Genomic DNA, 26753 nt, shown 5'->3' on the forward strand with positions numbered 1-26753 from the left:
TCCTGTGTGACCCTAGAACAAAAGTAACTTTCCTACTGAATTTATTGCTAATTAAATTAAGTAGTGGTTACGCATAAATCTATGCAAGTAAGGAGACAGCCTCTGGACCAAACAAAATTTTAAAAAAGAAGGAAGTTTAGCAATAATTATTTAAAGTATTTGGGTGGCAGTTGTCCATTTGCTTCCTGAGGGGGTAAGGTCACGCATACTTTAAAAATAATTAATTATAAGTGACTTGAAAAGGATATTTGGTTTTCAATTCAATAAAGCATTACAAAAGCCGAGAGACTGAAGTTCATGGGAGATGCTACAGAGATCCACAGCTACGGTGGGAGAACGTGTTTATAATACAACTATTAATACACATGACAAATAAGTCCCTTCTGGGAAAGTGGTAAATAATGCAATTGTTGACAGGCCATGAGAAGTCCAGTTTGTGAATCACCACAAACAAACTTATGCATAATTTTTCCTTCACTTCAGTTATACAGTTCTTTATCTTGGGTAATTAAAATAAATCTCAATAAAGTATGACCGTTTTGTTGTGACCAAATATGGAAAGTTCCAAAGGGTTAGAATACTTTTCTAAGTGAATGTCTTCTTTGGAAACAGATTCAAAGAAACTCACACTGGCTATCGGATCACATGCAATCCTTCTTTGTCTTTCTTGAAAACCCAGAAACAACAGTCTGCACATCCGTTACGGCACTGTGCATGTGTTCATTCAAACACATGCACGCGCAGTGGGAGAAGGGGCTTCATTGTGCAGGCCTGCTGTGATGAGTGACTGTAGCGTGTGCTGGGCAACAGCTGCTGTGTGCCCCTTCCTCAACCCGTCCCCCTCATCTCCACTGCTGACCCAGGCCATATCTAAGCATCACAAAACTCAAAGAACATAAACCCTTAATACCTAAGGCACACTTTTTCCCCCATAATGCTGTGCTATTTCAGGGCTCACCTCTTTGCTGCCTTTCTTCTCTTTGATGCGGTTCCCCTTCCTTTCAGCTTGCCAGGTCAGACTGTTCTGTGTTTACATACAGCTCCATAAGGACCATGAAGACCCCCTGTCCTCACCACTCCCTGACAGCTGTCTCCACACTGTAACCCTTTCCTCTGGCTGGGCCTCTGTGAAAGTTATACTCTTAAGTTTCGTCAGACTCGTTTATGCTTTTGGGAAGGATCTGACGACTTTCTTTAAGGTGGAGGTAATGAAACTCAAGCAGATACAAGCTGCTACTAAAGCTAATCGCTCTCACATTGGGTTGAGGCTTTGAGCTGTGCGCGCCCACGCACGCTGAGCTGCCGCTTCCCTCACTCAGTCGAGTTTCGCTGTTTGTCATCAGTTGCCGCTTCTGCTGCTGATGTGACCCCCGTCTGCAGCTCATTACAGCGCGCCACCTGTTTGTCCTGAAGCTAGGCAAGACACGCACGCAAATGGAGTTTGTTGAAGTGACAGGGGGTTAATATAACAGGAGTCTGCGCGATGGAAGTGCCACATGGACTGTCAAATCCCGACGGTGTCAATGGTTTCCTTTGTCCTCTGGGACTGTCTCTCAGTTGCCTCAGGGTTCAGGGCAGACAGGTGGATGGGTGATGTTGAAGTTTTTGGATGATTGCGGAGACAAAACAAGGAATACTATACAGCCTGGATCTCATACAGTTCTCAGTTTTTGGATCCAGCTGACAGGTTTAACAGCTCTCAACCTTTTCAGCGACACTGCAATGGCAGACACATGTTACAAATTGCACTGTCAGCTGTTTTTAAACTTGATGCATTACATAGAATGCCTTGCAAAAGTATTTACACGCCACAAGCCTTCTCTCATTTTGTCACATTACATCCACAAACTTAAATTGATTTAACTTTGGACATTATGTTCACCAGAATGTGTAATGTACAGTCTTGAAAAGTTACTAAAGGCACCCTTCATTCATTCTCCCACATTTTACAGAGGACCTTCCAAATGCTGTCAACATTTGCTGTTATTATCCAACAGGACAATGTGCAGAAAATTAAGACAGAGAACTGAAAATTAATCTGCAATATATTCAGAGATTCCCTTCTTTTGTGCATCTGCTGTATTCCTTTTGGTTATTTTGGTGCTTTGTCAGTATGTGTGCAACTCCTGGTTCTGACATGATGAGGTACAATAGTGAGTATTGCTGCCCTGGGGGACTTGCATGCATTCAAATCATGCACAGATATCATAGACTGAAAAGAACTATGATGTGCTTTGTTCTTTTTCGTCATTATTATTTTAAAACAACATAACTTAAAAACTGATCCCCAGGTTTTGAGTTTTACTAATGGTAAACATAAATACCATTACTAAAATGTAAGGTATAAAAATCAGCTACCATGATGTTGGCTTGCATCAGGATGAAGCGTGCATCTACCTCATTTAATATAGCTGAAACACATTCTGTCAATGGATTTAATCCAGCCTTAATAAACTAGTAAGCCTTACTTTTCTAACAAAATTTCCTTCTTCTTCTCAGTGGTATATAACTTCTATATTTTCTGAAAGTAACTCTATGTGAAATTAAACAGAAAATAATTTATCCAACAGTGCAGTTATCCATTATGGCACTATGATATGTTATGTTGGAAAAGGCTAATTTTGCAACAATCAACAAAGTTTCACCAATCAGTGAATCCTGAGTTCTCTACTGTATAGGAACTTTAAGAACATATAAAACCACCATCATATATATTTTTTTGTCTTCTTCTTTTGAGCAGTCATTCATTATTTATGTTAGGAGAAGTCACACCATGTGTGAGAGGGTATTTGCTATAAAACTAAGTTTTACTCATATTTTGAAAACACAGTTTACATGGCAGCATTAAAAATCAGGAATGCCCATGTGTACATTCCACCTAGTTCTACTGTATCTTTCAAAGCACTCACTGAGGGGTGAGAGGATGTTGTGTAGCAGCTGAAAATAGGCTGTGGATCACACAGCTGACTCACATTTTCAGTGTTTGGCTACCTGAGGTGATGTGTGCTTGATATTTTTCTCCTGTTGTTTTCACATACAGTACAGTGTGGAAACTCAACTGTATTTTCATGCAAGTAATAACGTCTGTCCTAGTAATAGGAACACACGGATTATTGTTCATTAAGTGACTGCAGACCGGTTGTCCTGTTTGGATTAGTGGTTCATGGTTGACATGAGATGTTTCTTTTGCTCTGAACCACCTCAAATGTATTACTGTTGACATTTTGTTTGTTGTGTAGCTAAGTTACACTTTAAAAAAATAAATAAAAAAAATACAGCTTCACCTCTTGACACATTTCTTCTAATCAAGTCTCCACATCTGTCATCGCTCATCCATGTGTGGGCGTATTTGCACAGGATCTGTTGAAGTGGACTGTCGCCCCTGGGGCACGCAGACGTTCACTGATGGCAGAGAAACCTCCTTTTTTCAACCAAATTATCCCAGCTGCTTACAGCTGTTTTCATGGTTTGAGTTAAGTACAATTGACATCATCCAAAAAAAAAAAATTCATGTCACAGACTTCCTTCCTTAATCATTGGATTTTTTTTTTTTAATAGTTTAGATATTTTATGTCTGATAAAATATGTTTGTGCTGAGTTGACCATAAATGATGATTTGTCATGTAGTCATACCAAAGTGTTTGGTCAGATAAGAGGAAGACAGAGCTTTCTAGCAATAAAGTCCCAGTAAGGTTTAGTAAGATATACAGTGTATGTGTAAGTTTGTGATGTTGGACCTTTTTATTCTGACATCCATTCCAATCAACCAGTTTGTATTTAGACAGTGTGTGTTGAGAATGGATACTTCCAAGATTCCAATTCATGCTACATTATTGTTTACTAGGAAAGTCCTTTATTTAGTTATTTTTACCTCTATTATCATATTTCTCATTGTATGTGGTGACAAAATAAATGTGGATTTAGCCCAGCAGCTTTCAATCCCATTTTTTTGTCATTTTTATCAACCTTAAAAAATGCTTCGCTTTCATTCATTGTCATATAAATTGTTTGGGTTTTCAGCTATTGTCACCAGGGATTTTGTTAAAAAGATATATTTCTCAACATTTCATTTTTCCTCCTCTGAATAAATGTACTTGTACTTACAGGTTGATTAAAGATTTGTTTAATGAGCCTGCTAAAGGTTATTTGAAGGTTTTCTATACTTTTTTTCATCAAGTCTGACAATAGGTGTTGGGGGCATTGTTATGCCTTACAAAAATGAATTGAATTGATTTTCTTTGGACTAAAAAGTAAATACTTTATCTCAGACATCCTGTTTTATTCACAGGTTACCCAGGTTCCTATTGAATCCTGTGAGCAGTATGGGACCTGTGGAGAATGTCTGAGCTCCGGAGATCCCCACTGTGGCTGGTGTGTCCTGCATAATATGTAAGTATCCACCAGTCACCATCATATTTGTATAGAAATTCTTCTTCCTGGAAGATGTAGTTGGACGTCTCTATTTAAGTGTTCTGAAGTTTTCCCTCACAGAGAGCATGAAGGTTATTTGTCTTAACATTTATTTCAGATTTAATGGAGCTTGAGAAAAGCAGACAGCTCCTGTCTGGAAATGGACAGCTGCTGCCTCGGAGGTGCAGAGCTGGTTTAAAGCTACTTGTAGCAGCTATATAGGTTTGCACTTCTCTGACATGGCTTGATTTTTAAAGAAAGTGAACTCATTCAAACTATTTCAGTTTCTAAAAACAAGATGTAAAAGACTTATAGAGATGTCCACTTTAACTACTTGTCATCCACAAAAGGCTGAACTGTGAGAAAGTTTGGGGTCTGTACCTCCTGCTTCAAGAATAAGCATAACAGTCATGAGTGACACCTGCTGGGGCTGAACAATTACTACAAGAAAACTAATCTTAGGCATCCATAAAGAATGCAAAAGAAAAGGCTATAGTAGCCAAAACCGTGTGTTTGATATGCAGATTGAAAAATACTATTGTTGCGTTTTTATATTTACTTTTAGATTATGAAAGCATAAAGAAAGGGACAGAAAGTAAATTTAACACAGCAGTAAAACAGTCATTGTTTATGTTCCTATTTGTCTCTAGCATGCAGAGATTCTCTTAGCTCTGTCTTAAATCCATTGCTTACACCCCAGCCCCCCACTCCTACTCAGGTATAGCTGGATATTTGCGTGTGTCACAGTGGCGCTGCAATGATCATTATCGTGATGGTGGGCCTGGCAAAGTGCACTTAAAGTAATTTACACCACTCTGAAGCCGGGACAGGACAAATAATTGGCTGCCGACAAGGTAATTCAGCATTAGCCTGCAGAGGAACGGGTGAGGCTGACTGAAGTGCTGTATTCCCTTCAGCACTGCGTGCCTTCACACAGAGATCATTTACCACAACACAACCCTCCATGCGAGGTTGTTAATCACATGCTATTGTGTAGGTGTGCTAGGGACCGGAATGATTCAAGTCCAAGGGAATCTGAATCCACTGCGTGGAAACAGGGTCTGGATGCTAAATGCTCAACAGGTTCAGGAACTGCATCTGTGACAGGGAAACATCTGTTTTATGTGTGTGCAGGTTCTCATGCAAACATGCCCTGTGTTTGAGTATGAATGTGTGTATGCAAGCATTGTGTGCGGGGGTCAGTTTTGGTGTACAATTAAGCGCTTGTGGATTGTACTGTGGGGAGAAAAGGTCAGCACCCTGATTTACGTTAGATCAGCCATCTGTTCGCTCAATAACGGGAACCTTTGTGCCACCTGTCTCCAGTCCTAATCTCCCTTTCTCCACCCTGACCCTGCACCAAATGTGGCAGGACCCCTGTAAGCTCCAGCAGAGTTACAGCAGGGAGGAAATAAAGTTACTGGAAGGATAGGAAGCTTTTATTGAGCTCCATTAGGTTGAACCCATAGACATTACCATGTTTGCAACAGCTGTGGTCTTCATTAATTACTTTAATTCATGTTTTCAGCTTTTACACAAATAATGTTCATCAAAAAACTAATAATACTTCAAAACAATATGTTCCAAATAGACATGTGTAACTCTTATTCTCAGTTTTTTTCTAGGTTATAAAATGAGATTTTTAACCAACATGAAGAGCAGAGTTCTTATCACTATGATATAAGTTAGGCTTAAGACTGAGAGGAATGGAGAAACGTATGCTGAGCCGTCGCAAGATTATCAATCTTGGTTGCACTTCTTCTGTTCTAGCTTCCATCTTGTACATTGTGGCATAAAGCTGGTAAATCCCTAAAATGGTTATTTAAGAATGCTATGTTTTATATCTCCATCAAAAGCTGACCAAAAAGTCAAAGTCATTTATGGAAAACTCAATATAATATTATTATTTTTATAGAAAATAACGCCCCATCCATATAGGAATGTTTTATTTTCTAAAATTGCAATGTTTTCATCCATTTGTGGCCTTTTTCCACATGGAATTGACATTCTTGTTTTTTAAATGATTTCCAGGGTAAAATTTTCACCCTCAAAAATATGTGAAAAGTGAAAATGCCTCCATTATAAAATCACTGACATATTAGCTGAACCTTTAAGGTGCTGTTCAGATATGATAAACAGTTAGCATCTTTCCTGGAGTAGTTAACTTTGTCATTAGAAAGGTAATCAGGCTGGAAATGCTTTACATTTTACTTGGTTGGATTTCTCACTAAAATTAGAACACTTTATTGCTTACTGTTGGTAACTCATTGACCCACAAGCACTCCATACAACCCCGCTTCACAAAATAAATAAATAAATGTAAGTTGTTGTATGTGCTTGCTATTTGGTTCAATAATTATTTTTCTTTGTAATGAAAAGTCAATTTCCCTTTGACTGGATTTTATTTAGACGACATAAAGTGGCTTTGAAGTGACTAGCATTTCTTACTGCAATCAGCTCTGTGGCAATATTTTCCAACAAAAGTATTTTTTGAGTGAGTGGCAAAAAATGTCTCAAATGAGTTTCTGAAATAGTGTTAATAACTAAAAAGGCTAGATGAATGTGCAATAAAACTAAGAATAGAAGGATGTGCCAAAGACTGCCAGGAGTAAAAAAAAAGCAGCTGCATCCTTCTTGTGAAGAGCTCCCGACGCCGCACTCACCCAAAATTACATTTCTTCCCAGCCGTTGTGCTATCCACAGCTGTGATGACTGCTGATTCCTTCAGCCCCCCTTTCCCCCTCACTCCACCCTCACACCAACCTAAAGCCATTGTTGATTTTATAAAATTATCTGTCCCTGTTCCTCCATTTTTTGTGCCTTCTTCCAAGCCCCTTTGTGAAACTGTAGGTTCTAAGCTATGCCACTCATCCCATCTCCGCTCGGCGCAGCGCAGCTTCCATTTAGGTCTCTCTCTTCCCTCTGGAGTCGGCTCTCTGACGCTCCAGAGATGGTTGGCTTGCCACACATAAATGCCCCTCTCTTTGATCACTCTCATTTTTCCTCCTGCAGCTGCCATCTGCAATATCCATCCTCTATTCCTCTAAACCGTTGTTGTGTCCCGTATGCCTTTCTTCTGTATGTGTATGCATGTTCATTGAAATGCGGCATTGTGAGGTTGCTAATTAGGAACATGGAAGGACATTAGTTCAGTTTGAGAGGAAGATGAGGTGAGAATTTGGGGTTGCTGACCAAGAACTGGCATCTCGGTTTTCTCTGTCGTTCTATTTTAATCCAGTGTGGTTTGAGTCTCCCAAAGTCCTTTAATTACCAGCAGCTGCTAGGCATCCTCTGAATGCGAGAAGAATGAGACGGCAGAAGAAGGGGCAGTGGGGCTGGGAGGGGGGATAAGAATGAGGAGAAAAGAATGTGAGAGGGGAGAGGGTGTTTGATGCTGCACACTCATCGGCCCACAAAACGGTGCTGCATTTTGATTGCAGCTCAAAGGGAACTCATCATCTTGAGCGCTCTTCAGCCGCAGTCCCGTGAATGTTTAGTTCAGCCTCCATCTGACCGCTGTCCAAAAAACATGGACTTATGCTGATGCTCCCATCCTCCCCCTCGGCTTTCTATTCTCTCTGCCTGCATCTCGTCACTATTGGATTAGCTGTCTAATCATGGCCAAAAGAAGCTTTTCCATCTAAGATTGTCCCTCATCTCTGTTCTGTCTCCGTTCTCTTGACTTGCTCCCTTAATGCGAGAGAGTATGACTGGCTTTGTTCAGACTTGTCAGGATTAGCATCTAGTCTGACTTCAGTCCAAGAGGGCTACAGTGTCAAGGTCAAAGGATACACAGCAGAGAAAGTTTGCCAAAAACAAATAAGCACATGATTAATTGTTGTGTTAAAGAAATTATATATATATGTTTGCCACAAACACAAACTTGAGTTACAAGTTTACAAGTTCATTGTAGTTTAGTATGATGTCAGGCCATATTTTGCACTTATAACAGCATCAGTTTTTCTAGAAAGGCTTTTCACAACATTTAGGTGTGTGTTTATAGGAATATTTGGCTATTTGTTCAAAACAGCTTTTGTAAGGTCAGACACTGATGTTGGATGAGAACAGTCACCACTCTAGCATTATAATCTTCTGTTAACCAAAATTAATTTTTGATGCAGTGCAGGTATGCACCTGCCAAACCCAGACTCATTCATTGGGTTGCCAGATAGACGGGGGTTATTTGTTTCTCTAGAGAATACATCTTCACTGCTCTAAAGACCATTGTTGCTTAACACACCTCGCATTTTACTTTGTGGTGTAAAGGCTTTGATACAGCAGCTTATACACAGAAATCCATTGGATGAAGCCCCATACACACTGTTTCTATAGAAGTCTGTAGATATACAGTAGACTCTTAAAACATTTACCAATCTGTACACTGTGCACCAGTTTGTGATTTAGATGCTTTCATTTAAGTCATTTCCCCTTTGTTATAATACTAACAGTTAACTGTAGAATATTTAATTGCAAAAAACTTTCACATCTGGACTTTTTGGACAGGTGGCATCTGACCATGGTATCATGCAGGGATTCGTAGAGCTGCTTGGAGCAGTGACTCGTTCTTTCACAAATGTTTGTATCCACAGCCCGCATGTCTAGGGGCTTGTGTTTACACAGCTGTGGCCACTGAAGTGATTAGAACACCCGATTTAAAGCAATTGAATCTGTGAGCCAAAAACTGCTGGTAATACAGAAATCAGGTTGTCATGAGTGTGACAGCTTTGAGGTGTTGGTGTAGTATCTGCCAACAGAATGAGTCAGCATTTGAAGGATCTGAAAAAAATTCAGCCAAACTGTTTTTTTTTACCGTTTGTCTCCTTAGGTTTTATATATTGTCTTTAAAAAGTATTGCTGCCCTTCAGCTTACTGAAATTTCGTCATCAAACAACAAACATCATTATTTAGTAGTACTGTGGCTTTATTAGACAAAACCAACAAAAAGTAGATAATAATTGTTAATAAAAGAAAACAAATACATATTTTTTGTTCTCTGCAGGTAAATGTCTGCAAAATATGACGTGTGTATGTATAATTAGCCCCGTTTGTTTTAGTTACAAAACCTTATAATTAGCATTACTAACCTGCACATCAACCCAACCTCAACTTTTTTTGTAATGCGTGGCCACGGTTTCTAGTAAGAGCAGTAATAAAAAATAAAAAAAAAACTGGAATTCTGTCAAACAAGGCTGGATGAACCCACAATTTGTCTCCATAACAACCATCTATTTCAAGGTTTTTGAGAAAACATACCTTAGCAGGGATGCCAACAAATTTGGAGCTTGTCATACATTGACATATTCACTCTTTCACAAATTATACACTTGTACTATCAGAGATCCTGAACTTGTGCCAAAGAGGCAACATTGTCACCTTAAATCTAGGAAAACATAACAAATCAGCATGAATAAATTTAGAAAATAATATTTTCATCATATTCAGCTGTTACTTTTAACCTTGACCCTTTCTGTGCAGCACGGGACAGAAAAGAACAGCATATCATTTGAAAACACTGAGATCTAGCTGGAGATCAAGTCCAGATGCCTGAAAAAAGGGCTGGACTGACTTACACTGACTTCTCCACCTGGTTATCAACAGGACTTGCCAAAACCACACGACTCTAATTCCATTATTTTAATGAGCTTAACAGCTCTTCGTGGCTGTTGCTCCAAGCTGTTGTTGGCTAAGATTACTAGATTATAATGAAAATGAGAACTTGTTGGATCAACAAAACGCAAACATTTTATTCTGGTTCTTGGCTGCGTATAGATAACACCTTATCTTTTGTAAGTGATTTTCTGTGATAGGTAGAGGAAACTAAAGTAAGAGAAACTGAACATGAATGGTGTGGGTGACGCATTTAACAAATGTTCAATAAAATCTAAATTAAATATCAATTGTAGAAATCAAGTTTTATTTCTTTTCCAGCACCTTGTTTTTTCCTGATTATGTATGTATTTCAAGCAATATGTTGATCACAGTGCTACAGTACAAATTATGTCAAACATAACATCCCCTCTAATTTAGCAGTGGCAACAACAATTAACCCAGTGGTGAAAATGGCTGCTTCACTCCATTGTAAATGTGGGGCTGTGTATCTAATGGCCACCTCATCAGCTAAAGCCTCGAGTTAGCAGACAGGGGGAGGCCACATCCATCTTCCCAATGGAGCCTAATGAGATATTGATCACAAACATGCAGTTCCATCAATATTTCTATAGATTCCTCGGACGTAGAGCTGGTACTCGGCAGCAGTACTGTACATGTGGGCAGGTGACATAAAATACAGTTAAAGACCGTAAAAGCCCAGTGTGTTAGTGGGTCTGTTGCATGCTGCTGTTCATTTTAAGAGGTTTCCACGCCTGCTCTGCTGCTTTCTTTCTGTGCTCTTCTCTCTTTTCTCACACAAGACAGCTTAAGGCAGGATGCAGAGCACTGAGTGCCAGTTCTCTTAGTTATTTTGTTTCCCTCATGAACCTTTGCCTTTAAAGGACTCCTGGCCTGCGTAAACCTGGTATGTGAATGAACAGCTCAGGGTGTCTGTATATATAGGCAGACTCAGTTTACACTACAGTACTCACTATGGGATATTGGAGATGATGTGAATTGATTGTGGCATTGCCGTGCGCAGTGTGTCCTGTGGGCCCCTTCCTGCAGTGACATTATCAGTGAGAACAGTACACAGTCACAGAGCTGAGGTTGCTGTTTTAACCCCGGCATGCGCTCAGGACTGCGACCTGCATGCTCCTCTGTGTCACCTCAACTATTGGTCTTAGTCAGGCTGTGGTTTCTAATTTAAAATCCCATTTTAATTGCTTACCCTTTCTGTCTTCATTTATCATTTATTTCCTGTTGTTTACCCCTTTCCTCATTTCTTGCTTATTAAATTCTATCTTTTGTGTCTTACTTTTTCACTTATGTTTCTTCCCCTCCTTTCACTACTGTTCCTTTTCCCACGTTCTTTTGGTCCTTCATTTTTCACTCTTTCTTTTTTCCTCCCTTCTTTCTCTTTCTTGATTTTTTTCCTTCCTGCCTTACATTGTGTTTTTCCTTTCCATTCTTCCTTTCGTCATTATTTCCTCCATGTTTTGGTTCCTTCTTTTGTTCGTTCCTTCCTTAATTTTTTCCTCATGTCTCATCTTTACTTTTCTATTGATTTTCAGTCCTATTGCATCTTTTCCTTCCTTACGTCCTTCTTTCCTTGATTTCTTCTCTAGTTTCTTAGTTGTGAGCTCCTACTCCTCACCACCCTCCATAAACACACACACAGTCAAACATTTGTAAAAACCATACTTCTGAGGTCTAAGCGCTTAGTGGGGACTAAAGCGATGGACCCCCTCCATCCTCCCAACAGTATACCTTCCCTACAGGCAAACCATCTCCATTGGGTTGTCATTTTCCTCTCTACATGGCCTTTTTTCCTCGTGAGGTATGGAGGGTTTTTTTATGGCTCCACTTCTGTCCTCTCCCCCTGTTTTTAAACATGGTGTTCACAGCAAGAGCAGCAATCAGACAGGCCTTCGCACTTTTACTGACGTCCTCAGTCTTAAGGGAAGGGGAGAGAAGGAGAGGAGGGATAGATAGGAGAGCAAAATCTTTACCCTCCCTGCTTTCAAGGCAGAGGTGTGTGTATGTAAGCAGGTGTGCAGAGGTTTGTGTAACAGTGTGAAGGATTAAGTGGAAGGTGCTGCGTGTGTTTATGTGAGCAGTAAAATGCCTGGATGCTTAGATGTTTTTAGGCAATTTTTCCTTCCAATGTTGTGTTTCAAGACATGTTTTTTTTATAACTATAAAAAGAATAGGATGCAAACCAAAGTCTTGTTTGGGCTATTTATGTCTTTATGCAGTGTAGAAAGAGGTTTTACATATGCATACATCTTTCTTCTATTTTGCAATAGAAAATGTATACTAATCTTGGCTTCAGTGAAGTCATAGGGCTGTAATAATAGTCACTGCTCCTGTGTGTTACATATTTTGTCCCGTTTCACAAGAAATTTTCATATTCAGTTTGGGATTTTAGTTTGGGATAGAGCAAAGTAGTTCATAATCGTAAAGTGGAAAAAAATGTGATACCTTGTTTTCAATTTTCTTTTTTAAAAGAATGCTATGCAAAGTGAGGTATTTAGTAAAACACCTGTTAATAATATCTGGTTTAGGCCATTCAGTTATTCATGTAAAAATGAATTGAATATGTCATTACTGCAATCTTACTTACTGTAATCATAATTTACTGGTCAGTCAGGAGAGCATTTATCAGAGAAACAACCGAGGGGCTTTTGGTAATTCAGGATGAGCTGCAGAGATCTACAACTCAGGAAAGGGAGAATCTGTTGATTGGACAAAAGTTGTTTTATAAACTCCATAAGACTGTTAGTTTTATTGACAAAAACCTGACTTCCCTTTAGCAATTTACAACTAGCCACATGGGTAACATGGAATACAAAGTTGTTCTGTTGATTTTATTTTTATTTTGGAAACAAAGAAAACATTTAAGGGATACACAAAGCTCTACACATCTCTATGGAAGAAGCTACTTCAGCACCATGGACAGGGCTTTGATGGAACAACACCAGGGTCAACTGCCTCTAGCTTTTACTACAGGGAAGGAAAAATATTTACTGCTTATTACATGGAATGGACTGGGTGAAGTGGATGTATGTGTGGAGAAGTGACGGTGTGTGTTTGAGCACACATGTACGGAATGCAGTGATGAAACGCTAAGCATCAATGAGGAAACTGAGTGACAGGCCAGACCCAGACTGGAAGATAATAGATTGTACCAGGGTTGGTGGAGTGGAGGGGGTCAGTGGGGGGGAGTATGAGGAAGGCAGGACTGTCGTCAACACGCTGTGGCACACTCTTCAGCTAATGAGGGAGGCAAAGGGGTCAGCTTCTAACTACACAAAGATAATGACCGTCTCCAGAAACCATGGCAACAGCAGCCATCCTGCACGTCTCCCACCCCCGCCGCCTCACCCCTCTCGCTGCGCTCTCATCTTATTTCACTCCACTGAAACGATTTTTTTTTCTTTTTTCCAGAAAAAATAAAATAAAATCCCACATTGTGGAAAATCAATGCAGAGCTTTTTGTGCCTTAATAACAGGCCAGGATTTGCATCTGTACCTATACAGCATCGGAGACATGCATAAAACATGGTGCCACAGCCCACACCTGAAAGCACATTAAGTATAATTTTCTGCAGCTATTGTGGATAAAAAAAACCAAAAGCACCTTGTTGAAGGGAGAGTAACGCCTTGTCTAAGAAAAGGTATACTAATTTCAACTTGTGAAAGAGAAAGAGAAAAGTGAAAGACGTAAGCAGATAATGGGGAGAGAGGCATAAGCTAAATACAGCAGACATGGAGTCAAACGTGTTCACTGAACAGGAGAGAGAACTTTTAAAAAGGGAAAAAATCAATTACATAAGAAGGGAAATAAGAAACCAGGTAATCATTTCTCAATTTTTCCCAAAGGAATACTCTACATAAGAGTGTTTATGCATGTGCATGACTTTATGTGTGTGTGTTCATGTGTGAGCTTTGCTGTGCCTGAGTCTGCTTCAACTTCTGACAACATAATTACACACAGAGGCTTGGGATGAAGATGTAGCTTAGTCTGTCTGTGTGAGACTGTGTGGTTAAGGAGCATGATACGAGCCCTAACACACGCCAACACACCCGCTCACACACTCGCAGAAGTACATTAGCACCGTGGACAACGGCTGACCCATCAGAGTCCAATTAAAGCTGCTGTGACCAGTCAGCCAGTTAGCCAAACGCCAACACTGCTGGGTTGGTTGACGATAGAGAGCTTTTGGTGAAACGGTGTGGAAGGAGCACTCAGTTTTAATGGGAAGGAGGAGGCAGAGTTTTAATGAGGGATGTAGCTGTGTCGTTTGCTTCTTGATACCCTGTCTGGCCATTAGGAGCTCTTATGACAAAGCACCTTTCAATTTGCACTAGTTAAGTCTGCAAAGTTATTCATTGATTGATGGATCAGTTCTTGGGTGCATAGATCATTGTAGCTCAGTTATGGATTGCAAAACTATTGATTTTGCTTGTACTTTCTCACTTTATGTCAAGTTACAAGCAATAAACGTCAGTGTATGTTACTGAGATTTTATGTGATACATCAAGAAAATGTGAGGTATAATTGTGGAGGGGAAACAAAGGATGGTTTGAATTCTTTGCACAAATAGAATTCTGAAAAGTGTGGGGTACATTTGTATTCACATTCCTTTAGTCAATGCTTAAGGTAAATGAAACTTTTACTTTAGTAACCGTTTTTCCATCTACTACTGTGCCAGTTTTTTCTTTTTTCTTTTATTCATTTACAGTTTGAAATGGACATGTTACAAAACATATACATACGTTTTGAATAAAAAGGAGTAGTTTAAAGAAAAGAAGCTTAGTCTAAAAGTCAATTTACTTTTTCTATGCCATAAGCAACTAAGCATTAATTAACCATCCATATAGATACATAATTTTAATGACAATTATTTAATTAGATACTTAAATTAATTTAGCAATTTTCTTTTCTCAGCCTTTCTTATTTAATTGTAGTGTCAAAAAAAGGCAAATAAACAAATTTCTTTCTTTTCCCCATCCAGATGCTCTCAAAGGAATCGATGTGAGCGTGCAGATGAGCCGTATCGCTTTGCTGCCTCTCTCAGCCAGTGTGTGAAGGCCACCGTCTTTCCCGACAGCATTGCAGTGTCCGAACCTAGCGTGCCTGTAAGTTTACTCACGTTCCTATACCCTGTGCATATAAATGATGCTCCTGAAACAATGAATGCAAAAGAGCCAGAGCAGTTTGAATCAATGCACTGAGCAGTTCACTTGGTTGTTATTGTGGCTGATGCATAAACATTAGATGGGAAGGTTTATTTATTTTATTCTTTTAAGAGCTTTATGTGGGCGTTTCAGGCATGCATATGTTCATTTGTTTCAGAGCAGTCAATATTTGTGCCAAGACATGTTTGCGTGGGTGAGTGTGTAGGCGGTAAAGTTGCCAGGGTGAAGAAGAGTACAGTACATTATTTCCACGTGGACTGAGTCAAAACGGCCAGAGATCACCAGTGAAAGTTGTGGAGAACGCTATTCCTCTTTAGGAAGAACTCTGTTACATATTTTGGCTTTATCAACCCATATTGACAAAGGGTCATTTTCTGTTCAGCATTTACAAATTGATTTGCTTACAGTAGCTTTGGGATATTAGAAAATGTAAAATTTATGTGAACTCTGGAAGCATTCTTCTCTGAGGGCTGCATTGGAACTTTCTGAAAATTTCTAAATTTTTTCCAGCACCTTTTGGCCAAGTTTGCAAAGTGCTATAAAGTTCTGCCACTTATATATAGCCTTGGTACCTGTGTTATTGAAGATAAGTTCTCTTACTATGCTGCTGACTATTACCTTGGCAAGCCTTTCTAGGTCTTCAGGCACTATTCAGCAGAGCCTTTCAAACTGGACCAACTATTAGCACTAGGTAACCCACATTTTTACTTTCTTGCAAATTAAAAAACTGGTACAGGAGAAAACTGTGTGGAAATAGAATTTGGTGTGAAGATATTTTTAAGCGTACCAATCACAGGTATGAAGTTGGAGTTATGTTGCTTATATTTATTTATTTATTGTAAAATCATCTGAATATGTTTAAGTTGGAAACCAAGAATAAGTCTTTCTGTCATCTGTCCATCCATAAGTGTATTTATATGGATTTACAACATGGAAAATGTCTAAAATGTGATAAAATCCAAGTAAACTGTTTATTGGACAATAGTCAAGGTACTCTTCCATCTCGCCAAAGATAGTATATCCAATTTTAATCAGGTTCAAGTAGACTGTTGCTGTAAAGTCAAGTCAAAAAACTTATCTGTATATGAACTGAAATATGCTAATTTTTATGCAATTATCTGCTACCACTATTCTACACAATATACACAATACACTCTCTGCTTAAAGGTTGTTGCCTCTTGTCTTGGTTTCAAAACAGACTGTTGTGTATGTATTTTTACTGCCAGTGATATAACTTCATTATTAGTCCCCTATTAAAACTAAAGCTTGTGAATTTTTATCCTTATGGACAATGCCTGGCAGATGCACTTGAATTCAAAGAGCTTTTAATCACTATTGCTGTTTTCTTGTTAATTACACATATAAATGTCAAACACTTTGATGTATCATTGCGCTTGAAAAACAGTGTAAATAATTTACAAACACATAGATTTCTGTATTCCTTTTGCTATTTTGCTTAATAAAAATCAAAATGACTGACTTGTGCAATGAATGTAATGAACAAGATTGCATATGAATATTACCTGGAACGAGCTTATAATAATAGGATAAATTGGTCTGAGTGTCAATCTGCCTCAGGCAGAGGAAGTCAAGTATCTTTTTTTTTTTTCAAATGGCAAAATTTGAATGCATTTTATTTATTTCAAACAGGTTTTAAAAACAAGAAAACAAGCAATCAGTAGTACAGAGAAAACATGTGCATGAACAATGAAGAACAAAAATATTTGTTTGCCACTACTTTTCTGCTTAAAAAAAGGAGTAGGAAAAAGTTCCCTCATCTGAATTTATCACTAATTTTAAGCTGCTCGTTTGACCAAGATATGTAATGGGTGCCTCCTTTTGGACGTTTTTGAGCACATCCCAGAGGTAGAAACTGCTGGGCAGCAGGAGTATTGCTGCTATCTGTGTCTGTCCTTTTTTAACCACATTCTCTGATGGCTTCTTTTATGAGGACAGTGCACCACAACACTTACATCCTCTTAAACTGTTTTTTTAAAACATGCTAAAAAATTCATTGTACTGCAGTAACCTACACAGTCACTACATCTCAATTCAGAACACCTTTGCAGAGTGGAAGAGGAAATTAGCATCAGGGAAGTGCAGAAAATAAATCTGCTATAGCTGTCTGACTATGATGTCAGTATGGACCAAAATATCAAGAATGATTCTGGCCTGTCATTGAATCTATTGAATCCATTGAAACTCACAGATATTAAAGGTAGTTCTGAAAGCAACATGGGTTCAATTTGGTATGGGCAAGGTTTACCCATATAAACTGGCTTGTTGGTGTAAACTGAGGTTTAAACTATAGCTGTTTTCAATCCTTTGAATGCAGCTCCATCGCCCAGGTTCAAAGCCCCAGCTTAAAATAGACCTTGCATCATCCCTTTGTTCTTGTCTTTTTAATTAAACTCAGCTGACATTACCCTGCTGGCCACTTTGCAGAATGTCAGTTGGCTATATTAGTCATTTCCTACCTGTCAGCCACACCTGCTGCAGGGTCATCTCACCTAACCAATCAGAGCAAATTTACCCAACTCCCAAATCCCAGAGGTGCAAACAGCCATCTCCATGACAACGCAGACTCTTCATATGGGTTTCAGGACAGATACAGAAACAGTGGAGAAAAAGAAACGAAATTATGCTCGCTAAAAATCTGCCACCAATTAGGTGGTAGGTTGCTGCCAAGCTGCAAAAACACCCACCACCAGCATCATCATGGAAGGCAGCAAAACAAAAAAAAGAGCAATATAGCATAACACTCTGAAACATGCTTACTTTCCCTCACTTTGTGTGTAAAGTGTGCATGAACAAATTTTTGAGTGTTTAACTGTGTATATGTGTATGTACGTGACAATGATGAGAGCTAATTAATGTGAGAGCTTGCTCGGGAAATCCGAAATTGAACAAAAGACATTGATTGCTGTGATTGCTGTAATCAAGGATCTCTCTGACACCTCGCAGCGAAGCAACACAAACATGGGTGAAGTTAAACAGGAGGAAGACGAGAGGTCCTCAGCAGAAAAAGAGAAATCATCCCACCTCTCAACTGGCGTCGGGAGTAAGCCAGTTAACGAGGGAGGCAGGGCGATCTGCTGCCGGAGTAGTTTTCTTGAAAAGACATGCAGTTAGTCTGCTCAGCTGCCTCGCCCATCCCAGCAGCCCCGCGGTGTTTAGTAAGATACAGATAAAACAATGGAAAACTTCAAGAGCTGTGGCCCAAAAATATCTAATAAAACGAGGTTGTGAAATGCCATGGTGATAATTATCCGCACTGCCTTTCTTGGCTGGAGAGTCAGATCACACGCCCTGTGCTGAATGCATTTATTTATAGATAGAGCTGCTGGAAAATCCAGCCCCAGTGTCACTGCTTTCAAACGCCTGTATGTGCATATGCAAACTTTATTGTGCATAAAATGTTTTCTTTTTTTTTGTTTTCTTCGTTCTTTCTTTCCCCCTTTGTCTTTCTTTCTTTCACAACTAATAAATTCAAGTGCTTTAGAACAGAAGGAAGTAAATGAAATTGATTTAGTCAGTTTCATATTCTTCAGTTTGCTTCATGTATTTCTTCATAATATAATGTAAAACAAAATGGAGGTGTAGGATCAAAATCTAGTCTTATTTTTTATCATTCACTGGCTTTTAAGTCCCAGAAAAATATTTGGCAAAGCAGTTTGGCAGCAATTGCCAACAGCACTGTGTTCTTTTTTTTTTTCTCTTTCTTTCTGAAGCTGGCACTGCTGCTCTGAAGTCGGTACATTTCTTCAAAATTTCTGCGAGGACCTTCCTGCGCAAGTCATATAACCTTCACCATAGCCGGTGTTGATAATAAAAAAGTGTTGTTTTTTTTAGTAGTTCCTACATATTTATCCACGAATAGGATTTCTATTATGTGTGAAAATGTTTCCAGCAGATTTGGTCAGTGGCCAAATGCTGTGTGTAGATTGGTCACAAAGTAATGAGCTGTTTCTCTGTCCCATGTGCAGCTGCTGGTGAAGGTGAGCGATGTCCCAGACCTTTCTGTGGGCATCACCTGCTCCTTTGGCAACTTGACAGAGATTGAGGGAAACGTAAACGGCAATCAGATACTCTGTGTGTCTCCTGCTGCAAAGGATGTCCCGCTCATACCCACTGACCAAGGTAGATATAAAACATTCAGACATTTATTGCTTAAAAGGAAAAATCTCCAAAAGTTGACTATGTTGTCTACATTTATAGTACTTTATTATTAACAATAATATCAACAACAGTGACATTAGATCTAAAATACATTACCCTGCTAACACTGCTCTCATCCTGATCTCTTGTCATGTCTATGGGAATTTGAAAACACCTTCATCATACCTGTCAGCACATAAATATTAAAACCTAAGGGCTCAGGCAGGAACCCTGTGCTGTAAAATGAAGAATTGTTTCCTTACGTCATTTCTGCCGTTTGTTCAGCACGAGTCAAACTTCTTTTCCCAGTTCTGAAAGATGGCTGCCTGGACTGCAGTCTGGACAAAATGGGTGCCTTTATGGATAATGTTGTGTTTCTAACAGCACCCTTGCACAATTTTTAGCTGTGTGGAGTGGAGACAGTTAAACCATCAACACAATAAGACTGATCAGGAAAGAAAAATAGATTTTATCAAATGTAATTTTTTCTTTTTTTCATTTCCTTGCTTGTTATTTATTCAGCTGTGCATTGATTGTTCACCTGGTCACTGACACAAATCCATCTTTAGGATGAAATAATCAGATGTGCCAATGCTTTGTCAAAACTTAGTAAATGGGGCTGCAGCTTAAATTACCATTGTACATCAAAGCAAAAATGCAACTTTTAGGCTACAAACAAATATGTTTATCAATTCTGTTCATAGCATGGACGTCTTCAGATTTCTGTAGGCATTCCAAGAAAAAAGTAAATATAAAGTAAATTTATTCCAAGATCTCAGTCAAGCTATAGGAGGGAGAAGCAAACAGTACGAATATTAAAACCTGCTATTCAACAATAACATTTCAGGTGAAGATAGCCACAATGTGAAAAAGTAAACACACTAAATAATAGATCATAATCAGATTGTGAAAAACAATGTGTGTTAGAGGTGGTTTGGTGAACCTCCATCCCCTCGCTTGCTTTGAGTAAATGACAGCCCTGTTTGCCCCGAACTCCCAGAGGAAACGGTGCATCGGCTCTAATATAAGTGTTTTCCCTCAGGTAAATGTCAGCCAGTCCTCCTGTTAAGTCCCACCATCATCCCACCAGCTATCCATCCGCCTGTTTACTCCTCCATTTTCCCCTCTCCATCCATTCCCATGGGAACCCCCTTCGTCTTCTGTCCCTTTAGCGAGTCTTTCCAGACACCGCTTGACAACACTGATTGTGCTGCGGTGATGACCTGAGGGGAAATGTGACAAGAGTAGAGGAACAGAGAACAGGAAATGAGACCAAAAAGGGAGCAGAGGAATGCATAATAAAGAACAGGGCAGAAATTAGAGGGAAATTCTCTAAAGGAGGGCTGACAAAGAGGTCAGTGGAAAACTGTGAGGACACTGCACTCATTAAAGAAAATAACTGGACCTCTTTTCCACTAAGGAAAATGTTCAGAGAGGAGGTTTAATACCAAGAAGACTTCCATATATTCTTGCCGGATCCTTGGGGACCAATATGTGTTAGAATTCTGCCATGAGACTGCTGTTTAGACTTGTGTGAAACAAATCCTGATTCCCAGCAGGTGCTGAGAACAGAGTGCTGAGGGTCACTGAAGCCTCCCACACACTGAATGTCATCAAATTCAGGCTCATGTAAACATCCACATACTTATGAAGCCCACAATGCAATGACTGCGAGCTATAGGGACAAAGAAAATGCAGACAAACAAATTTACATCATAGTAAACAATTCTGTTCAATGTTAGGATTTTTACATGTATTGCTTCCTGCCATAACAATGCTTGGAGGGACTTTGATGTATGATCTAGCTGAAAAAAGCACTTTAGAAATTCAAAAATGTTCAAAACTTTCCTGAATCTGAAGTCTTACTGTGTCATTGAACTTCCATCTAGATATGGGGCTCAAATTTTTAATTATAGACAAATAAGTTGTCTCTTTACAGATGAAAACAACTTTTAATAACTCAAAGGGTTTATCCAGATAAGGGTGTTGGAAGAATTCATCCTTGGACAAATGTATCTTGAGCACTATTCTTCTTGCATGAGTCTGGATTCGCATCATAGCTGCAAAGCACAGCAATAAGAAACTCACTCTGAGCTAGTGTTAGACATTTTTCTGGTTCGAACTTCACTTGTTTGTTTGAACCATTGCATACTGTGTCATTTCAATTGTTTGTAGAAGAGAAATCAATGATCAAAAAGCCTGGAGTCCCCATGGCAACCACCAACTTTGTGCATGCTAATGCTGCCCCTAAGAGTAAAAGTAATGCTCACATACTCTACATAATTAGTTTATGAGGGAGATTAAAAGAAAAGTTAAGCACCTACTTAAACTCCTGGTCTTTTAGCACAAAAAAACCCACTGATTTAGTTATGCATTCAAAATAAAAATAACACATTCACATGAGACTCAGACTTGCATATATCCTCTGTGGAAGCAAATATGAAAGCAAATATTCACAATCTAAGTGAGATTTAATGAGGTCTGCTGTTGAAAAACTATAATTGTGTTACATTTTATTAAACATTACAAATTTTGACAATGGCTGTGACTTATCAAAATGATGATCTGTTGTATGCTCTCTTTCAGACTGGTCAGGTGTTGAGCTGAGGCTCAACTCTAAGGAGACTGGTCAGATGCTCATCAGCACTGAGATCAAGTTTTACAACTGTAGTGTCCACCAGCTGTGAGTATCACCTTCTATTTCAACCCTTTTCCAATAACAGTCTCCCAAATATTCCCCTGAAAAGCCCTGAATCAATACTCTGGGATCTAGTTTCAGCTTGGTCTTCATCTCGTCTTGCCAGCCCTCTAAAAATAACCTCAGTAGAACTAATGTAGTATGATCTCTTGCTGCTCCCAGTGCCCCATTGTTTCTGCATTGTTGTGCTAATGAAGCTTTCTTTCTCAAACATGCTGATGTACAATACCCCCAGCTCTCGGTGTAACAGGTCCTCAGAAGAGAATTTTCCGCCCATTTTCATGCTGTGTCTGTCCCTGATTGATTGATGTTGCCTTGAATCCCTGGTTCGGAGATCTCAGTGTCGGCGCTGCTTTTGCAAATGTTCACTGTATTCCACTGAGGCAGACTCTGTTTGTACAAGATCCAAAGGCCTCTCTGACTTGGTGAAATGGAAAGATGAGGCAGTAGAGTAAGACTGGTGAAGCAGAGCTTCAGGAATGATAGCATGTCATATTGTCCTTTGACTACCCCCTTGACATTAAAACAAAATGTTTTAGCCACTGGGCAGTGTTACTCTGAGTCTCTCTCTTCTTTCATTTCTTCTCCTGCTGCCCAGAAATCCTATTGGGATGGCACAGAATGAAATTACCAGCTCTCTAACATCAGCGCGATTAACCAGGAATGACAAACACACACATACACCCCGTCACACACGCTCAAAAGCTCAGAGACAGATGCATACACTTGAAAAGGGCACAGACTCGTCTTTTCATGCCTTGATGCCAAGTCTTGCTCCCCCTTTCCGTCCCTTTTACACACATGTTCGGCTCTGTTTGCCTGAAGGTGAAAACACCCTATTCTTCCAGCCTAGCCCGCTTGCCAGAAGTTCCTCCCATGCTTTTGCACCAATAAATATTTAACAACAAGCAAGTGTGCCTAACTCAACCTTGTCAGTGAGAGTGAAAGCAAGCCGACACTAAGACGTGCTTGTTGTAAAAGTAAACACACGGTGTGGCGAAAGCAATCACAATCACTGAATTAATTAAAAAACTTCTAGAATGTTTATTGAGGAACATATGAATTGACACAAGGGATGTAAAGATAAATCCAAGTCACAAAGAATAGTCTTTACATGATTTTAAGTTTAGTACTGAGTCAAGAGTCCATTTTTTGCAACTGGATTGAAGGTTTCACAAATTGTTTTATTTGATCAACAGAGTAGAATTATGTTTTAGATGTTTGAGCCATCTATAAAGTGCTATTATTATGCTTAGCTCATTGTAAGGTGGTCCAGATGCATAAAAAGCTTTTTGTGTGTTTTCACTAATAGAGTAAAGGTTTTACAAAACTTCCACAATGAAGTGGAGGTGGTTAAATGCATGCCGGGCTCATAATGTTTTAATATTGCAATGAGATCTCATTACACCACTGATTGACACATGCAACTGCAAACATCAGTTAACTTCCGTGTTGCTCCTCAGGACCTTATTTTTATGACTAGTGGTTTTCTGAAGTGCTAGGCTAGCATTAGCATGTTACGGTACTTTCTGTGTTAGCATGAGTTGTTTATAATTTGGCTCATGGCATTTGTCAGCTTTTTTCCGCTTCATAAAAGGTAGCCATGGCTCACTAACAATGTGACTTGCATTACCTCAGAAGCAACACCGCAACAACAGGTACTGGAAGTGGAACTTATTCAGTAACTGCAACACTCAAACGCCTCAAATGTGCTACATTTGATTGAGACCCAAATCTGTTACATTGAGTTAAATCATGACATTCCAAACTGACTCTCGCTAATTATCTATCCAGCCAGAAATATTACATGACAGCTAAGATTAAATCAGTAAACCTAGACAAATATGAGGAAATTGGACTAAATTTGCACTGCAAGTAAGTGAAATCACCCATTAACCTCAGCAATCTAACTTAAGTGAGTGTAGTTACTTGCTAATTTTATATTCCAGTAACCACACCTGCTTAATTTGTTTTCCCATATAAGCTAATTCCACTATGGCATATTAAAATAAACCCTTCCACACTCTTAGTTACTAATAGTGGCTTTCAGTATTCGGTTTGTGTCAGTACAGTTGCTGTTGTAGCTTCCTCATAACGTGATGTGGAAGGAATCTAGAAATAAACTTTGAGTTGTGGCAAAGCAGAAGGTAACAACCACGATTGGTTCATTTGATAAGTGTTTACATTGCACGCTGCTTTGCTCAAATTCCAACCCCCCTGTGGAAAACAAATATTAAATGTCACCAACTGCAGCTGAATCAGGTTTGCTTTATGTAGTAACACAATGACTACTGTTTCGCCTGCAGTTATGTTCTCAATTTAAAACCCTTGCCAGAATTTCTCTATGCTCTATTCAATTCTTATACACATTGTCTCTTCTCAGCATCCTCCTCCCCCTGTGTATTGTTGAAAATCATTAATAATGAGTGTTGTTCACCATGTATTACGCTCCTGCAAGCTCACTGAACTAGTTTCTATAAAGAAGCTTTTATTTGCAGTCATAATATTCTGAGCAACCTTACAAACCCTACAGTTAAGCATGGATCTGGGCTTCTGAGGGCTTTCTCATGGAATGATTTCTGGTTTTTTATAGCACTTTTATTTTAGGGACATATATAAATAATTTGCTGGAAAGGGTTTGTGTTGTATTTGTGGTAAATTGCAATGAGTCTTTTACAATCCTGTGGGAGAATTTTGGACTGCTCCTTTTTTCCCATAATTGTTTTTATTCGGTCACAGTGTAATATTGTGTGCAAGAACATCCTACTTAAGATCCCTTCAGAATATTTTAATCAGATTTAAGTCAAGACTTGGGATCTCTAAACTCTGCATATTTTTATTTAGACATTCAGAGAACAATGCTTTGGTTAATGCCATTCTACACGATGCAAGCCTTCTTAAACTTGAGGTCAAAATTTTGCATTTTCCTTAAGGATTTTCAGGTAGAAAGCAAAATTTATTTTGTTGTTCATTGTAGCAAATAATCGAGGTCCTGCAGCAATAAAACAACATCAGGGCATCACACTCAAACCATCTTATTTGACTGTCAGTGTGGTTTTCTTTTGTTAAACTGTTGTTAGTTTTATACCATCTATAAAGGGATGCATATCTTCTCAAATGTCCCTCTTTTGTTCTGTCAGTCCACTACATATTTTTTTTCTACAGCCTTTGAAATTGTCAGAATGTTTTTAGAAAATAAGAGACAGCAGTGGATTTTAACTCGAAACTTTCCCATAGATACAATTTTCTTGCTAGTTCATAAACACTGATCTTAACTGAAGTTGGTTATGCTTACAGTGTTGTTCTGGTTTATTTTATCTGACTTTCTCATCAAGAAAAAGTCAGATGAAAAAGTCTCAAGAGTCATCAATTACTCTTGAAATGATTTTGGGAAACTGGGAAGGTTCACTTCTGTTCCATCTTTGTTTTGCTCATGGATAATGGCTCTTCCTGTGGTTTTATGGAGTCCAAAAGCCTTCGGAGGAATGCACATTGGGAGTTTTATGGCGAGTCTTGTCAAATACTGTTAGCTGGTGCCTTTAACACACGTTAGGTCCTTTGTGCAGAAGTTCAGAAACGCAACATAATACTGGACTCCAGCTTTGGATAGCTTCAAAACTCTTTAATAAAATCTCTAGAGACTATGCCTTTTAGTGTGGGCTGCTGACTAGACACAGCTGGCAAGGGTTGTGTGATAAAAAAAAAAATATGGCTAGTTTTTTGATGTGCATCTGACACTGCTTATGAGCATTGCTCTGTAATTTTGTACCCATTTCAACATTATGTTAATGTAGATGTTAATGGATTTGTTTCTCGTGTAAGTTTTATGCATCAGGCCATGCAGTGTTGCTTTTTTGAATTGTTTAGTCTACTTCATGTTTTCTGACAGGTTCTTTTGCAGTGAGGGTAGCTTCTAAAACTGAACTAATCACAATTAATGCATGATTTAAGCAAAGGGGAATTATGTTTTCACACAGCTATTTCAATAATGATGTGTAAACTGATTTTTGATCTACTGAGGTTATCATTTTCTGATTTTAACATTAGGTTACCTGAAAGAAGGTGTGAAAAAAAATACTCAGAACAACATAACATAAAATATTGACATATATATATTTATATTCACAGCAGTTCTATTTAAATTATCCCATATATTAAAATACATCTATATATTATACCAATTTAAATATTTAATTATGTATTTAATAAATCAAACATGTAAGCAATTGCCAATCTATTTCTTTCAGTATTTTCACAATGTAATTCATTTTTTTACATACATGAGTACTTACTTACTTGAATTAATTTTATTTTAATTGAGTTTTTTCACTTTTTATAAATATATTCTTGTGCTTAATAAATTATTTAAATATTTAGATGCATTTCAACAAATTATGGCTTTTTTACTCATTTAATTGGTGTAACTACATCCTGTTTCATTTAAATGTTACTAAAACACCTTTTTGATTTGTTGGAATTCTGTCATTTTTGTCCTTCAGTGCAATCCAAGCAAACATGTATACTATGCATTCAAAAATGCTCACATGCACATGCTTAAACATAACCAGTCAAACAATGCTGGGCTAATGGTAATTGCAGGATCAAGCTGAGCAAATGTTTTATTTGTCCTCATTACTCAAAGTTTTCCCCTCCGTCTCGGCTCCTCCCCCTCTGATTGTGGTTATGAGGACTA

At 38.7% G+C, this 26753-nt stretch overlaps 1 protein-coding gene across 1 annotated transcript in view; it reads left to right on the forward strand.

The window, feature by feature from the left end:
* Positions 1-26753, forward strand: part of plxna2 (plexin A2) — a 214620-nt gene that overhangs the window by 113026 nt on the left and 74841 nt on the right. Inside the window, exons 5-8 of the mRNA XM_005798917.2 lie at positions 4289-4389; positions 15021-15144; positions 19191-19344; positions 21949-22045. Coding sequence (XP_005798974.1) covers positions 4289-4389; positions 15021-15144; positions 19191-19344; positions 21949-22045 — 476 coding nt within the window. The remainder of the gene's footprint in view (positions 1-4288; positions 4390-15020; positions 15145-19190; positions 19345-21948; positions 22046-26753) is intronic.

Source organism: Xiphophorus maculatus, chromosome 1, assembly GCF_002775205.1.
Source record: "Xiphophorus maculatus strain JP 163 A chromosome 1, X_maculatus-5.0-male, whole genome shotgun sequence".
Lineage (NCBI taxonomy): Eukaryota > Metazoa > Chordata > Actinopteri > Cyprinodontiformes > Poeciliidae > Xiphophorus > Xiphophorus maculatus.